The following is a 16,862-nucleotide window of genomic DNA, read 5'->3' on the forward strand; positions in this document are numbered from 1 at the left end:
TACAATTAGAGCAAATTCAGAAAAGGAGAATATTTTTTAATTGAATTCAGAAGTTCCGATTTCTAAGATAGACAATCTGCTATCGCAGGACACTAGATGCTTTTACTGAAATGCTGGCAATGTCCTTGAATCCATTTGAGCAAGGCCCTGAAGTACCATATGTCAGGAGTATTTTGTTACATGTCTGAAAAGCTGTGCATCTAATTAAACTTGATATCTGACAAACATCTGGGGGAAAAAAGCTGGTCCAACTTCTTTGGGAAACATCACCATACCTGCAAATATATATTAATTTTCAAAAGTTCACCAAGTCACACGATTTTGGCATGCAGACACAAATCTAGACCAGGAGTCAGCAGACTTTTTCTATATAGTGGACTGGATACTAAATATTTTAGAGTTTCCGTCACAACTATTTCAGTCCACAATTGTAGTGCAAAAGCAGCCACAGACAATACCTAAATGAGTGGGCGTGACTGTGTTCCAATAACACTGTGTTTATGTACCCTGAATTTTGAATTTCTTGTGTCTTCTTTTGATTTTTTTTCAATCACTCAAAATGTAAAATCCATTCTTAGCTCATGGGTCATAGAAAAACAAGCAATGGGCTGGATTTGGCGCACAGGCCATAGTTTGCCAACCCCTGATCTAGACAATTAAATCAAGAAGAAAGGGATATTTAAAATCATGTTTCATGGAATATCAGGCATTCCTAGAGAACCCAAGAGTCAGCTGGGGTGGGGGGATGCATTTTCTAAATATCGCAAGTTATCTGGGGACTTCCCTGGTGGTCCAGTAGTTAGGACTCTGTGCTCCCAGTGCAGGGGGCATGAGCTTGATCCCTGGTTGGGGAAGTAAGATCCTGATGTTGCGTGGCTCAGACAAAAAAAAAAAAAAGAAGTGATCTGAAGCTATCTGCTACTGAAATAATTCAGGAGGGCAAAATGGGGCACTAAAAAAGAAAAGTACGTTTCTGACTCCCTGATAGAGAGATCAGTCATCTCTCTGAGGAAAAATACATTTCTAGGGATCTGTCCTATATGAGTTCTTGATGTAGCAAACTGTAATTTTACATGATTTTATACACGGAAGAAAAGAAGCAGCAATTTAACAATAAAATCAAGTGAAAGAATGGCAACAGATAATTATAATCAGAGCAGAGAGAACTAACCACAACCTTCAAACAGGCTACAGATCCAGAATTTGGGGACAAGGTCATAAGAATGGTGACCTCTGAGACTGAAGCCAGTAAGTATCATCAAATAATGAAATCAGCTGTGTGCAATAGTGACGTACCTGAAGATGTAAGCCTGTTGCTAATGAGAGAAGGACGCCTCCAAAATCTCATCAGACACTAAAAAACAAATAATCTGAGATAAACTGAGCACTAATTAATCATATCAATCTGTGGCAATGGCATAACACAGGTATGGAGGTCCACATGGAGAAAGAGGAGCCAAAGCGTAGAGCCTGTCAGTGTTTTTCTGTAGGACTGGGCAGGTGAAGGTGTGCCTTGGCCTCCCTGTCATCCAGCTACCGTGTTGGAGGAGGGCACCCCCTGTGCAGATGGTCTACTAGCCACCCACTTCTGGAAGAGAACAGCTTCCCAGACTCTCCCACTGAGCATCAGGGCTCTGGGCCAGGCTGCCCCAGTATCTCGTCTGCCCTGCAGCTGTATTTCTCCTTATAAATTAAGAAACTTGCATTCACGCATATTATTAAGTCTCTGATGACTTTGGTAAGCATGACGAGTGCACCCAAAACCCTTTGCCCATGACCAAGGGTGAACCGATAGAAAAATTCATGCAATTCTGCTATGCAGTTTCTGAAACTGCAGACTGAGGACAAGGCAACCAATAACACAATGGGGACACATATCTGTGTGAAGTCACCTTGTGCAGCCATCACTGGGCTCTTTCCACTGCCCTTAAAGAAAAGGTACAGCAGCTGACAGCACTGGGCTCCAGAGTCAGACGGCGTGCTCTGAACAAACCCCTGCTCCACGACTTCCTAAGGTTTCTTCAACTTACTGAGTTTAGCTTCTTCATTTTTAAAATACAGATAAAGAAGGGATATACCTAGGGGAGTTGTGAGGTTTAAAAGAGATAACGCATGTGAAGCACTTGGTACAATGCCTGGCACCTAGAAAGCGCTCGACAACTGTGAGTTCTTTTTCGTTACCACCATTGTCAGTATCTTCAGGGTTATTAACTATAACAATGGTGATAAACAATTTTGCTGAACTCATTGACCCCAGCAATATTCTAGTAGTTGATCTTCATTCACATCGATTTTCCTCTTTATCTGAAGCTCTAGAGACCATTTCCCCTTCTTAGGGCACAAGACTAATTCCAATTCAAGACCCCGAAGAACCTCTCCACGAGATCTTCAACCAGGGTGCAGAACCGCTCCACCTTCACCAGCCACCACCTGATCACACAAGCACACCAGCTCAAGCTCATTCCCTGCTTCCAACCAAACTCATGAACCATTCCAACGAGCCTCGAAATTTCCTGCCCTTCTTCCTACCAAATTACTTCTTTTTCCTCCATTAAGTAAGAACCCTCCAACATTATGACAAGTTTACTACTTTCCAACTTCTGATGTAAAGACCTTAACATTCCCTTAGGAGATAAATACATACAGAGAGAGCCATGAGGGAAATGTAAATTAAAACCACAATGAGATGTCATTTCACACTCGCTAGAATGGTCCTAAGAAGAAAAAGACAGATGAAAAACAAATGTTGGCAAAGATGTACAGAAACTGGAACCCTCATACGCTGCCGGTGGGAATGCAAAATGATGCAGTCCTTTTGGAGAAGAACCTGAAGATTCCTCAGAGTATCATACGACACAGCAATTCCACTCTTAGGTATATATTCAAGAGAAATGAAAATGTATGTCCACACAAAAACAAGTAAATGAATATTCATAGTGACATTATTCATATACAGTAGCCAAAAAAGCATTAGCAACCCAAATATCCATCGACAGATCAATGGATAAACAAAAGGCGGCACTTCCGTACTGTGAATATTATTCAGGATGAATAATATTATAAAGGAATAAAGTTCATTATAAAGAAATGAACTACTGACACATGCTTCAACATGGATGAATCCTGAAAACATTATGCTATGTGAAAGAATCCAGTCACAGAAGACCATGTTCTGTATGATTCTATGAAATGTTTCGAAAAGGTTAAGTTTAGAGAGACAAAAAGTAGACTGTGGTTGCCAGGGGTTGGAGGGGTTGGGAGGAAATGGGAATTGACCGTTAATGGGTAAGGAGTTTCTTTTGAGGGTGAGGAAAACGTTCATCAAATTGACTGCAGTGATGAATATACTAAAAATCACTGGTTGTACATATTATATAAGTGAATTGTATGCTACGTAAATTTTACTTTCATAAAGTTTTATGCAACAAATACAAGATAAATAAATGTTTGCCAAGCAAACAACAACGAAATGACCTAAAGAGGAATGCTGAGTCCCTGGGTGAGTAGGATATGAGAGAGCAAAACCAGCCAGCAAACTCATGAAAACAGGCTGAGGTGCTCCCCCAAAACCACAGACTACAAATCTATCTTTAAAAGTCACTCAAGTCAAACATCTATTAGCCTTTCATATGACTCCAAAACATTTTCACTGTCCTAGTTATAGACACTATAAGCACAGTATCCTAGTTATAGACACTATAAGCACAGTATCATACAAACGGACATTTAATTTTTTTTGGTGGTCTGGCTAACTCCCGTATCATAACGTGTACTATATACACTACAGAGCAAGTCACACCTATCAAATTTGACTCATTTATACATTCAGTTAACACTTACTACTTGCCTACTATGTGCCAGGCAATGTCCGAGGTGTCAGGGATGCAAAGATGGCGGACACACAAGCTCTCCTCCCAGGGAGCCCACTGCAGAATGAGCTGAGAGTTACAAAGACAGGAGAACATTCTGACTCCTATGGCTGCAAATGAAATAAACTCCTAAAAATATGTTTCAATGACAACGATATAAGATATTCACAATGCACTGACCATGAACCCTGCAGTGCCCAGTCCTCTCAGAAGCAACCTACCTGTTGACATGCTCCTCCCAGTCCTCTGGCGGGGGAGGGGCATCCGCATCGGTCCTGGCGAAGATGACGTGCCGTTCACACTCATTCATCACACTGCGTGCCTTCTGATTGTCGTAGAGCGGCACAGGGGTGGATATGACTGTCTCCACGTCTATTGGGACATCTGATTCACTGTAAAAATGAGGAAATAGGACCAGCCACACATATTTCAAACAACATGAGTATTTAATGATTGTCCCATTGCCAAAACTGTCTCAATATAATCAGCTTTTTATCTATTTATTTTTTTTGGCTGCACCAAGCAGCTTGTGGGATCTTAACTCCTTGCCAGGGATAGAACTTGTGGCCCCTGCACTGGGAGGGTAGAGTCTTAACCACTGGACCACCCGAAAAGTCCTTAATCAGCTTTAAAGTATGCATAAGCACACTATGTCCACAGAAAACTATGATCCAAAGTTACCTTTCCCACATGTATCTAGATCTCTGTGACATGCTGGTATATGAAGGGGAAACACAAAGTTGTTTTAAATGAGCTTATGTAAAACTGACAAAGAGTTATTTTTTTAAAAGACAAGTATATTCCATAAGCATACAGTTGATTGCCTAAAGGTGCTTTTCAATAAGGTAGCTATAAGCCACATGCAAATGTTTAACTTACTAACAAATAAAATAAAAAATTCATTTCCTCAGTCACACAAGCCATATTTCAAGAGCTCAACAGACATGTCTGCCTCAGTTCAGTTCAGTTACTAAGTCGTGTCCGACTCTTTGCAACCCCATGGACTATAGCACACCAGGCCTCCCTGTCCATCACCAACTCCTGGAGTTGACGCAAACTAATGTCCACTGAGTTGGTGATGCCATCCAACCATCTCATCCTCTGTCATCCCCTTCTCCTCTGCCTTCAATCTTTCCCAGCATGAGAGTCTTTTCAAATGAGTCGGTTCTTTGCATCAGATGGCCAACGTAATGGAGCTTCAGCTTCAGCATCAGTCCCTCCAATGAATATTCAGGACTGATTTCCTTTAGGATTGACTAGTTGGATCTTAGTGCAGTCCAAGGGACTCTGAAGAGTCTTCTCCAACACCACAGTCCAAAAGCATCAATTCTTCGGTGCTCAGCTTACTTTATATTCCAACTTTCACATCCACACATGACTAGTGGAAAAACCATAACTTTGATTAGACAGACCTTTGTTGGCAAAGTAATGTCTCTGCTTTTTAATAAACTATCTAGGTTGGTCATAACTTTTCTTCCAAGGAGCAAGCATCTTTTAATTTCATGGCTACAGTCACCATGATCTGCAGTGACACTGGAGCCCAAGAAAATAAAGTTTCTCACTGTTTCCACTGTTTCCCCATCTATTGGCCATGAAGTGATGGGACCACATGCCATGATCTTAGTTTTCTGAATGTTGAGTTTTAAGCCAACATTTTCACTCTCCTCTTTCACTTTCATCAAGAGGCTCTTTAGTTCTTCGCTTTCTGCCATAAGGGTGGTGTCATCTGCATATTTGAGGTTATTGATATTTCTCCCAGCAATCTTGATTCCAGCTTGTGCTTCATCCAGCCCAGCATTTCTCATGATGTACTCTGCATGTAAGTTAAATAAGTAGGGTGACAACATACAGCCTTGACATACTCCTTTCCTGATTTGGAACCAGTCTGTTGTTCCATGTTCAGTTCTAACTGTTGCTTCTTGACCTGCATACAGGTTTTTCAGGAAGCAGATCAGGTGGTCTGGTATTCCCATCTCCTTAAAAATTTTCCAGTTTGTTGTGATCCAAAGGCTCACAAGGCTTTGGCATAGTCAATAAAGCAGCAGCAGATGTTTCTCTGGAACTCTCTTGCTTTTTCGATGATCCAATGGATGCTTGCAATTTGATCTCTGGTTCCTCTGTCTTTTCTGAATCCAGCTTGAACATCTGAAGTTCACAGTTCATGTACTGTTGAAGCCTGGCTTGGAGAATTTTGAGCATTACTTTGCTAGTGTGTGAGATGAGTGCAACTGTGCGGTAGTTTGAGCATTCTTGGGCATTGCCTTTCTTTGGGATTGGAATGAAAACTGACCTTTTCCAGTCCTGTGGCCACTGCTGAGTTTTCCAAATTTGCTGGCATATTGAGTGCAGCACTTTCAAAGCATCATCTTTTCGGATTTGAAAGAGTTCAGTTGGAATTCCATCACCTCCACTAGCTCTGTTCGTAGTGATGCTTCCTAAGGCCCACTTGACTTCACATTCCAGGATGTCTGGCTCTAGGTGAGTGATCACACCATCATGATACCTGGGTCATGAAGATCTTTTTTGTACAGTTCTTCTATGTATTCTTTCCACCTCTTCTTGATATCTTCTGCTTCTGTTAGGTCCATACCATTTCTGTCCTTTACTGTGCCCATCTTTGCGTGAAATGTTCTCTTCGTATTTCTAATTTTCTTGAAGAGATTTCTAGTCTTTTCCCATTCTATTGTTCTCCTCTATTTCTTTGCATTGATTACTGAGGAAGGCGTTCTTATCTCCTCTTGCTATTCTCTGGAACTCTGCATTCAAATCAGTATATCTTTCCTTTTCTCCTTTGCCTTTCGCTTCTCTTCTTTTCACAGCTATTTGTAAGGCCTCCTCAGACAACCATTTTGCCTTTTTGCATTTCTTTTTCTCTCCAAGGGAAAAAAAAAAAAATGTCTACCTAAGGCTACCATATTAGAGGAAGCAGGTACAGAACATTTCTGTTACTACAGAGAGTCTATCAGGCAACGTTGGTCTAAAGTTCTAAATTATTTATACAAATTTTCCTTTCCTTACCAAGTCAACTGATAGCTAATGATATGCTGTAAAAGCCCATGACTGTCTAAGACAGATCGCTGGCAACGCAGACAGACACCTCAGCTTACTCACTCTGTAAGGAGCCCACAACAGAAACAAACACAAGTGGATACCTGAAAGAAAGATCTTTTGTATTTTAAAACATTAATGAAAAAAATAAATAAAATGTTAATGAAATCCTAGTGCTGTGTTTTTCAGTCCAATAACTCTGTCACCCAAAATATGATGTCAATCACACTGGTCTACTGGCGATCTAGCAAATGTCACTTTAACTTTTTGATGCTACTGTATACATTCCCAATGGCTAGAATAATTATACCACTATAAAATGAAGTGAAATAATGTACAGCTGGATTTGGTGGTGGGTGAAAGAGCTGATTATCTTTTGTGGACCAGACTTTGGGCAAGGTACTTAGATGTATGCCTGAAAAAGAAGTCCTGGTGTCACAATTCCAACCCTATATTCTCGGGGTCCCTCCCAACTAATGGCACTACTGAGCCAGAAACATGAGAATCATCCTCTCTTCCTTTCCCCTTAATCCTGGCCACTCTTGCCAACTCAATACAGCAGGTCATGTTGGATCTACCCAAGAAATACACCTCAAGGCCATCCCTTTTCCCCCACTTGTAATATGCCTGTCCCATCAAGGCTCATGATCTCTGACCCTGACCACTCTGCAATGGTCTCCTAGCCAGGTCTTATCTATTCCACTTCAGCACTATCATCTATTCAACAAAAATTCAAAGTGATCTTTTTAAATATAAACTCAATCTCTAGCTTAAAATCCTTCAATGACTTCTCACCAACTCTGAGAATCAAATTCCTACATGAGGTAGCCCCTGCCAGCTTCTCCCCTAGCTCCCACTTACAACCCCATTGCAACCACCTTCCAGATCCAGTGGCCTAAAAAGAGCTCCTAAAATACACCAAACTCCCATTTACAGGGCCCATATATGGAGCTAGTCTGCAAGAGGAAGTAATTTTCTGAGTACTGAAATGACCAAGTCCACAAAATCTCACTTTAAGAAAATAATCATGAGATTTAAATACAGGAGTTTCAATGTTTGCAAGAAGCTATTACATAACTAAGAGAGAGACTTGCAATTCTATTTAAAAGAGCTCTTCAGTGATGCCCTTGATCAGAAGCATCAGGATTATGCTCAATTATTCTCTAAAATTACAGATCCTGCGACCTGTACATACAAAATAGGTCAACAAAATGAGGCTCTCGCTGGGAAATGAAATAAAAACCACCACTATTCTACATGTGTTAAACACACATGTCATGGCACTTCTAGCTCATTAACCCTCACTGGTGGATCAAAAGAAGCAAAGCACAAGATCTCTGTTTTCCAGCAAACCTAAAACCTGTGCTAGAGGTCAGATTGAGACAAACAAAAACAAACTCCTCCCCAAAAAAGTTTATAAAATTATTAAGGGCGTGATTTTATCATCAAAATAGAATATATCACTAAATCTTGAAACATCTTGTGTTCCAAGGTAATCAGAATGCCTTAAAGCTCAAACGAATTGCTAAACAAGTTTGCACAGGCCAAATGTAACTGTACCACATATTACATGGTAAGTTTATGAAAAAATTCCTGACCCTATTATGTAGGCGAGCTGAAAATATAACCAGATCTAAGAAGGATTAAGATCAACCCATGGTGACAGTTCCATAACAAGAGGGAAAGAAAAGTCTTGGGCATGTGCTCCTAAGCTTTGCAGGTGAATGGAGGGGAAAAAAACACAAATTACCATAAAAAGGCCAGTGTTGGAGCCAGAACACTGGGCTATTTTAGGAATGAGTCTAATCCTATGTGACAATTTTTAAAAGTCAACTCTTCCATCTTTTTCTTCCGTTTAAATAATCATCTTCAATTCCTCTTTCCACACAAGTCCTCTTATCCTAAATGCAATCAGCTGTTTGCTTTCCTTTGAACATCCTGCCTTCCTAACTCATTAGATGTCTTGAATCCAGATGTTCATCAAGAGGCCTGACATCCTCAGGATGGTTAAGAAGGATGCTGAATTAAACATCCCACCCCACCCCTAATCTCCCACAATAAAATCCACTTTAATCCCCAACTGATTACTGCCCAGTTAGGGTGACCGCAGCCCATAGGAGAGAAGGCCAAACTCACATGGTACTTTCGTGCTGCCTCCGAGGAGTAACAAAGAGCATGCGGGTGGGGCGGGCACTACTGGCATCCGGGTGGGCACTCCACGGCTTAGCATAGCTGTGATCCAGAAACACCAGGTCCAGTTCCCGCTCATGCACCGAGAGCTGGAAGAGCAAAGAGGTGCCCATGCGCCGCGCTGAAGTCTGGAAGTCCCTCTCCCCACCGCGGTGGGCCATGTCAGAAGAGGGGCAGCAGGTCAGAGAATGGTTATCTGCATGCTAGTCACCTGCGGTGAAAAGTTTCAGCTCAAGTCAATTCAAATGCTCTGAATTTCTTCCAACCTAGAACATCTTAATAGGCTTCTTATTTTAGTGACTTTCTACCATTGGCAGTTGAGTATTATATAATTACATAGTATCTGTCACACTGCAGACCCTTGCCCGCATCGGGAGGGTTCCTGGGATCCCACTCCACCACCCAAAATGGCTATGGCGCCCCTTCATCCTCAGTCTCTACAATTCGGCCCATTGGGAAGCTGGAGGACTGCCTCACGTGGACAGATACCACACTTGCTTGGCCAGCGCCACAATTTCCCAGGTGGGCGCAACGGGTTTTGCCAAACAAGAGGAATCACAAATAGTACTAATTCCACAGCTAAGGGTCTTGACGGCTGCGAACCATTCTCACTGAGCCGGAGCGTGAGCATTGCTCAAACAGTTGCGCAACGTGGGCCTCGGGGAAGCCCTGACCTCTCTTCTTTGTGTTAAACAAGTTTTGTAACTACTTCATAATGCTCTGGAGTTTTAAAAATCTACAGATGAGCGGTCCTCCCCAAAGCCTGTAACAAAATGCTACGCCGGGAAGGCCCCTCTCCCTCACCCAAGGCCCGGGTGGTCCCCGGGGAACCGCCCTCTACCCCAGGTACCCTCTGGGGACCCGCCCCCGAGCCTCAAAACCGCTCCAGCAGGCAGGCAGAGCTCATAATTCGCACTTCACAGACGCAGGCGCCGGCTCAAGGGGATGGAGTGACTTGGCCAAGGTCACCGAGAGTTCGCGACGAGGAGCCGCCTCGCACCCGCCTCCCGCCCGCCCCGGCCCGGCTGAGCGCCCGCGTCACGGCGGCCCGAGCCCGCCCCCGGCCCTACACGATCGTCCGACCCAGATCGCCAGGACCCGGGCTCTAGCGCCCGGCCCCCGCATGCCCCGGGAGCCGGGAGATCCTAGCCGAGACCCCCTGCCCGCTCCGACCCGGACCACGACCCTTCAGGCCCGCCATCCCGGCCAGGGCCGACTCTCCCTCACCCGCAATCGTCCGGCCGCGCGCTCGGCCCGGGCCGGATCCCTGTGCGCGTGCGCGCTACCGCCTCCACGCCCTGGCGCCCAGGGCTCAGAGAAAAACGCGGAAGTGGATTCCAGCTGGGAAGGGAGGGGAGGTGAGCCGCAAAACCCGGAAACGATGCAGCTGCAAGGGAACCTCTGCTGCTGCTGCTTCTAAGTCGTTTCAGTAGTGTCAGACTCTGTGCGACCCCATAAACGGCAGCCCACCAGGCTCCCCCGTCCCTGGGATTCTCCAGGCAAGAACACTGGAGTGGGTTGCCATTTCCTTCTCCAATGCATGAAAGTGAAAAGTGAAAGTGAAGTCGCTGAGTCGTGTCCGACTCTTCGCAACCCCATGGACTGCAACCCACCAGGCTCCAACGCCCATGGGATTTTCCAGGCAAGAGTACTGGAGTGGGTTGCCATTGCCTTCTCCAAGGGAACCTCTGCTGCTGCTGCTGCTGCTGCTAAGTCACTTCAGTCGTGTCCAACCCTGTGTGACCCCATAGACGGCAGCCCACCAGGCTCCCCCGTCCCTGGGATTCTCCAGGCAAGAACACTGGAATGGGTTGCCATTTCCTTCTCCAATGCATGAAAGTGAAAAGTGAAAGTGAAGTCACTCAGTCGTGTCCGACCCTCAGCGATCCCATGGACTGCAGCCTTCCAGGCTTCTCCCTCCATGGGATTTTCCAGGCAAGAGTACTGGAGTTGGTTGCCATTGCCTTCTCCAAGGGAACCTCTACTTCTGCTTTATTGACTATGCCAAGCCTTTGACTGTGTGGATCACAACAAACTGTGGGAAATTCTTCAAAAGATGGGAATTACCAGACCACCTTACCTCCCTCCTGAGAAATCTGTATTCAGATCAAGAAGCAACAGTTAGAACTGGACATGGAACAACAGACTGGTTCCAAATCAGGAAAGGAGTATGTCAAGGCTATATGTTGTCACCCTACTTACTTATATGAGAGTACATCATGCAAAATGCTGGGCTGGATGAAGCACAAGCTGGAATCAAGACTGCCGGGAGAATTATCAATAACCTCAAATATGCAGATGACACCACCCTTATGGCAGAAAGAAGAACTAAAGAGCCTCTTGATGAAAGTGAAAGAGGAGAGTGAAAATGTTGGCTTAAAACTCAACGTTCAGAAAACTAAGATCATGGCATGTGGTCCCATCACTTCATGGCCAATAGATGGGGAAACAATGGAAACAGTGAGAGACTTTTTGTTGGGCTCCCAAATCACTGCAGATGGTGACTGTAGCCATGAAATTAAAAGATGCTTGCTCCTTGGAAGAAAAGTTATGACCAACCTAGATAGTTTATTAAAAAGCAGAGACATTACTTTGCCAACAAAGGTCTGTCTAATCAAAGTTATGTTTTTGGAGTAGCCATGTATGGACGTGAGAGTTGGACTATAAAGGAGGCTGAGCACCGAAGAATTGATGCTTTTGGACTGTGGTGCTGGAGAAGACTCTTGAGAGTCCCTTAGACTGCAGGGGGATCCAACTAGCCAATCAGGAGGAGAAGGGGAGGACAGAGGAGGAGATGGTTGTATGGCATCACAGACTCAGTGGACATGCGTTTGAGTAAGCTCCAGGAGTTGGTAATGGACAGGGAAGGCTGATGTGCTGCAGTTCATGGGATCGCACGACTGAGCTACTGAACTGAACTGAATTGAGAACGCATGCAGGCCTTGCCTGCAGACAGCACAGGGTCCGGAGCATTGGTTCTTGCATCTTCAGCAGGGAAAGTGAGGGTGAGGGAGGAGGCTGGCTCCTGCGGCCCCTATTCTCGCTGTCCCCCACTGTTGTTTTGTAGGTTGCCTGGCCAGGGCTGGGAGGCAGGACAACCTACTTTCCACTCCACAAAGCTCATCCCTTACCTACCAGGTTGTGTTCCTTAGGAATTTACTCCTTATGCTGCATGCCTGAAACTAACACAATACTGTAAAGCAACAATACTTAAATTAAAAAAAAAAAAAGAATTTACTCAAGAAACAGCCACAATAAAAATACATGTAAAAATTAAAAGTTGCTCTGAGCCTAAAACTGCTCTAAAAAAAAAAAAAAAAACTATTAAAAATAAATAATTTGTGGAGTGCTGCTTGCTGGTCTCTGCAAAGATGTGTCAAGATGGCCCTACCCTTAAGAAGTTAAAGCAGGGCAGTGCTGCCCTCAAGGCAGAAATTAGACTTCGTGGTTGTACTTCGTTGCTTCAGTGGTGTCCATCTCTTTGCAACCCCATGGACTGTAGCCTGCCAGGTTCCTCTGTCCATGGAATACTCCCGGCAAGAATACTGGAGTGAGTTGCCATGCCCCACTCCAGGGGAGCTTCCCCACCCAGGGATTGAACCTGCCTCTCTTGAGTCTCCTGCACTGGCAGGCAGATTCTTTACCTCTGTGCCACCGGAAAGCCCGGTGAAAAAGATGCATCATCATAAAAAGAAAACACTGAATACAGTATAGATTTAGCCCCCAAATGAGATATGAATGCAAACAGGTTGCAGGAAAGGCAGGTGTAATAAACCTGTCATCGTGTGTGATAAACAGTTCAGTTCAGTCGCTCAGTCGTGTCCGACTCTGCAACCCCATGGACTGCAGCACACCAGGCCTCCCTGTCCATCACCAACTCCCGGAGTTTACTCAAGCTCATGTCCATTGAGTCGGTGATGCCATCCAACCATCTCATCCTCTGTCATCCCCTTCTCCTCTACCTTCAATCTTTCCCAGCATCAGGGTCTTTTCAGATGAGTCAGTTCTTCAGGTGGCCAAAGTATTGGATTATCATCTTCAGCATCAGCCCTTCCAATGAATATTCAGGACTGATTTCCTTTAGGATGGACTGGTTGGATCTCCTTGCTGTCCAAGGGACTCTCAAGAGTCTTCTCCAACACCACAGTTCAAAAGCATCAATTCTTCAGTGCTCAGCTTTCTTTATAGTCCAACTTTCACATCCATACATGATTACTGGAAAAACCATAGCTTTGACTAGACAGACCTTTGTTGGCAAAGTAATGTCTCTGCTTTTCAATATGCTGTCTAGGTTGGTCATAACTTTTCTTCCAGGGAGCAAGCATCTTTTAATTTCACGGCTACAGTCATTGTGATCTGCAATGATTTTGGAGCCTAAAAAAATAAAGTCTGTCACTGTTTCCCCGTCTATTGGCCATAAAGTGATGGGACCAGACGCCATGATCTTAGTTTTCTGAATGTTGAGTTTTAAGCCAACTTTTTCACTCTCCTCTTTCACTTTCATCAAGAAGCTCTTCAGTTCTTCTTCACTTTGTGCCATAAGGGTGGTGTCATCTGCATATCTGAGGTTATTGATATTTCTCCCGGCAATCTTGATTCCAGCTTGTGCTTCTTCATCCAGTCCAGCGTTTCTCATGGTGTACTCTGCATATAAGTTAAATATGCAGATAAACAACAGTGCCTGCCTGGCAAGTCAGTTGTTTCTGAGTCTTTGTGACCCCATGGACTGTATGTTAGCCCGCTAGGCTCCTCTGTTTATGGAATTCTCCAGGCAGGAATACTGGAGTGGGTTGCCATGCCCTCCTCCAGGGTAGATAAAGTCTAAAAGTGATGAGTTGGAAAGTTTGGGAGAGAGAAGCTGGGAGATGGGAAAGGAGTGAAAGATGATGTAAAAGAACTGACTTGGTAGATAATCTCTTAAAGTGAAAAATTCAAGAGATGTTATTTAAATATACTAGAGATAGAGAGGTTAATATTATTAGGATGACAGGAAAAGGGCAGGCTTTGGTTCATCTTTCACCACCCTTAATTCTCTTGCCCTGGCACTTACTTTGCTCTAGCATTCTGCTGTTTTTTTCTCTTTATGTCTGATCAGCACAGTGTATGAACTGATATGTTTTCTCTGCCCCTTCTTCCTTCCTCAGCACACCAAGTTAATCTTTTTTTTTTTTTCATTCTTTGCCAATCGGGGAGGTGATAAATGGTATCTTATTGTATTTCTTTGCTTATTAATGAGCTTGAACTTTTTTTTTAACATATTTTTCTTGTTTAGGGGACTTCTGAGTCCAATTTGGCAAAATGACAAATAGTATCTCATTGCATTTCTCTAATTAGTAAATAGGGTGAATTTGTTTTTGCATCTTTTTTTTTTTTTTTAAATCTGTTTGGGCAATCTAAACTTTGCCCATTTCACTCTGGAGTATTCATCTTTTTCTTATTGAATTATAAGAACTGTTGCAGATGTTCCCTACCTTGATATTTGTCTTTTTTCTATACAAGAATCTTAAATTCTATGTGATCAAATCTATCAACCTCTTCCTTTACCGGGTTTGCTTTTGTGTCATGATTAGTTTGGAAAATCTTTCACAAAGCAACAAGCATTGTGTCATTGTTAGATTTCAAGAAAAACTGTCAGGAAGACTAAAAGCAATCCTGGCACCATAATGACACATCCAGTTTGTTTGTTTTTAATTGTTGTTGTTCTTTGAATGTTATACATGTTTTAGAATGCGTAGTAAGCTTAGTGCTAAATTGTTTCATCAATTAATACACATTTTTAAAACATTCATTAATTTTTATGCTAATGGGACTTCCCTGGGGGTCCAGTGGCTAAGACTCCCCACTCCCAATGCAAGGGGTGCAGGTTCCATCCCCCATCAGGAAACTAAGATCCCACATACCCTGTGGCCAAAAAACCGAAACATAAAATAAATTCAATAAAGACTTTAAAAATGGTCCACATCAAAAAACAAAAAAAAAAGTCAGTAAGTTCGCATGCTGCAACTAAGACCCGGCACAGCCAAATAAATAAATTGACAAAAATTTTTTTTCATGCTAACTATTGGATGTAGTTAGATGTAGGTTATATAATGATCAACCCTAAAGTAGAAAAAGCTTAGGGACAACAAGAGCAATGACCTGCTCCATTCTCATTCTGAGAGGCCTTGAGAGCAAGCAAGATACCACAAGATTATATTGTCAGTGAGATTTTTCCTTAGAGAGTTTTCTTTAACCTTACAAACCCAGCTGGCTGGCATAGGAATTTGTTAATGAGTAAGCTAGTTTGGTTAAAGAAAGACTCATTATCTAAACCCATGTCCTCTTTAGAAAAAGGGAGGCCTTGATGTTTGCTTCCACATTAGGAAGGACTTCTGAAACATCACTGAAATCATCTTTGAGTTCCCTATTCCTTTTCTCAACTCACTTCCCTTCTCTATTTTCTTATGGAAACAGTGTGACTTTGGCAATGATTCAGTCCAGATATCTTGCTTGTATAAAGAGAACGTATTCCCCTTTTCCCTGATCTTGAAATTAGAAGAACAGTAAGAATGAGAGAGAAAAGAAAATGGGAAGGGGAAATGAAATTTAGTCAAGCTATTTTGTTTCTACAGCTCTGGTCACCTGAAGCCACTGGCTTCATCATGCCCTATGACTTCTTCATCTTTCCATTCTCTTCATTCCTCTCCAGAATCAAGAACCACCGGCCTTTGTGACATCATCTCTGTTGCCAAGCAACAGACCTTACTCACCCTATAAGCCTTAGGAGAAGCCCCAGACCAAGGTGCTCCAAGCAGGAAGTTTCGCCTGAGAAGGACATTGAGAAGTAGGTGGGGAAGATGCTGAGGCTTATCATGCAGTCGGCCAAGATTAGCCCACCCCTAAGCCCCCCACCCAGACCCTGCGTGTCCGTGTACTTCAGAGGTAAGAGCCAGGACTCCCAAGAGGCAACATGTGTCCAGTGTAAACTAGACCCATTGGTGCCCTACTATGTAAAAGATGCCGTGTGACCAAAAGGCGAGGTAGACATCATCTGGGTCTTTCAAATTTATCATCCTTATTGCTATGATTTCTCTTAGTAGATGACTTAGTGGATGACTCCTCTGCCTTCATTTTTTCTGGTGAATGGCTACATGTCCAACTCTTTGCAACCCCATGAACTGTAGGCTACCAAGCTCTTCTGTCCATGGAATTCTCCAGGCAAGAATACTGGAGTGGGTTACCATGCCCTCACACACATATTCGTTCCTTGGGAAGAATCTCAGATTTACCAATTTAGGGGTTCTTTGCAGGGCTATGGACTGTTCTTTGTTAAAGATGTTTCTGGAGAAGACAAATTGTAGTGGATAAAGACCTTTCAACCCATTAGAGATGTTTTAGGATGTCTCAGGGTACACTGGCTTTACCGTTGGTTGTTACTCAACAGTAACAACGGAACCCTTAAATCCCGGTGCCTTAACACAGCAGAAGTTCACCTCTTGCTTACAACCAAGTCTAACGTTGGTGGTACAGATCAGGCAGCAATCCTGAATGACTCCTCCAAACAGTAGATTGGGGACCAGCTGCTTGTTGCTGGTGGCTGCAGAGTCACCACCAGGCATTGCTCTGCCCGCAGACAGTGAGAGTGGACACTCTCGTGGGAAGCTTCGGGAGCCAATCCAGGCAGAAGTTAAGTATCGCTCCCACACTCCATTGGCCAGGACGAGTTATCCGGCCTCACCCTGGTGCGAGATGACTGGGAACTGTGTACCCAGGAGG

The 16,862-nt window shown here is 43.6% G+C and overlaps 2 protein-coding genes across 17 annotated transcripts in view; one reads left to right on the plus strand and one right to left on the minus strand.

Annotated features, from left to right (window-relative positions):
* The window catches only part of KANSL3 (KAT8 regulatory NSL complex subunit 3), a 56,567-nt gene extending 46,143 nt beyond the window's left edge, over nt 1-10,424 (minus strand). For 9 of the 13 annotated variants that reach the window (XR_011569188.1, XM_070798209.1, XM_070798208.1 and 6 more), the window contains exons 1-3: nt 10,335-10,423; nt 9,054-9,318; nt 4,091-4,261 (exon numbers count right to left, since the gene is read on the minus strand). Coding sequence is in view for 12 of the 13 variants with exons in the window: in XM_070798209.1 (XP_070654310.1) it covers nt 4,091-4,261; nt 9,054-9,268 (386 nt within the window). In the remaining variant the exon portion in view is untranslated. Of the gene's footprint in view, nt 1-4,090; nt 4,262-9,053; nt 9,938-10,023; nt 10,137-10,334 lie in introns of those variants that run through there. The other 4 variants (XM_070798211.1, XM_070798210.1, XM_070798205.1 and 1 more) reach the window with 4 other exon arrangements.
* Nucleotides 10,425-15,696: 5,272 nt separating this feature from the next.
* FER1L5 (fer-1 like family member 5) overlaps nt 15,697-16,862 on the plus strand; it is a 53,931-nt gene continuing 52,765 nt past the window's right edge. For 3 of the 4 annotated variants that reach the window (XM_070798213.1, XM_070798214.1, XM_070798216.1), the window contains exon 1: nt 15,697-16,028. In XM_070798213.1, coding sequence (XP_070654314.1) covers nt 15,944-16,028 — 85 coding nt within the window. In that variant the 5' untranslated portion in view covers nt 15,697-15,943. The remainder of the gene's footprint in view (nt 16,029-16,862) is intronic. The other variant, XM_070798215.1, reaches the window with a different exon arrangement.

Source organism: Bos indicus, chromosome 11 (genome assembly GCF_029378745.1).
Source record: "Bos indicus isolate NIAB-ARS_2022 breed Sahiwal x Tharparkar chromosome 11, NIAB-ARS_B.indTharparkar_mat_pri_1.0, whole genome shotgun sequence".
NCBI classification, from domain to species: Eukaryota; Metazoa; Chordata; class Mammalia; order Artiodactyla; family Bovidae; genus Bos; species Bos indicus.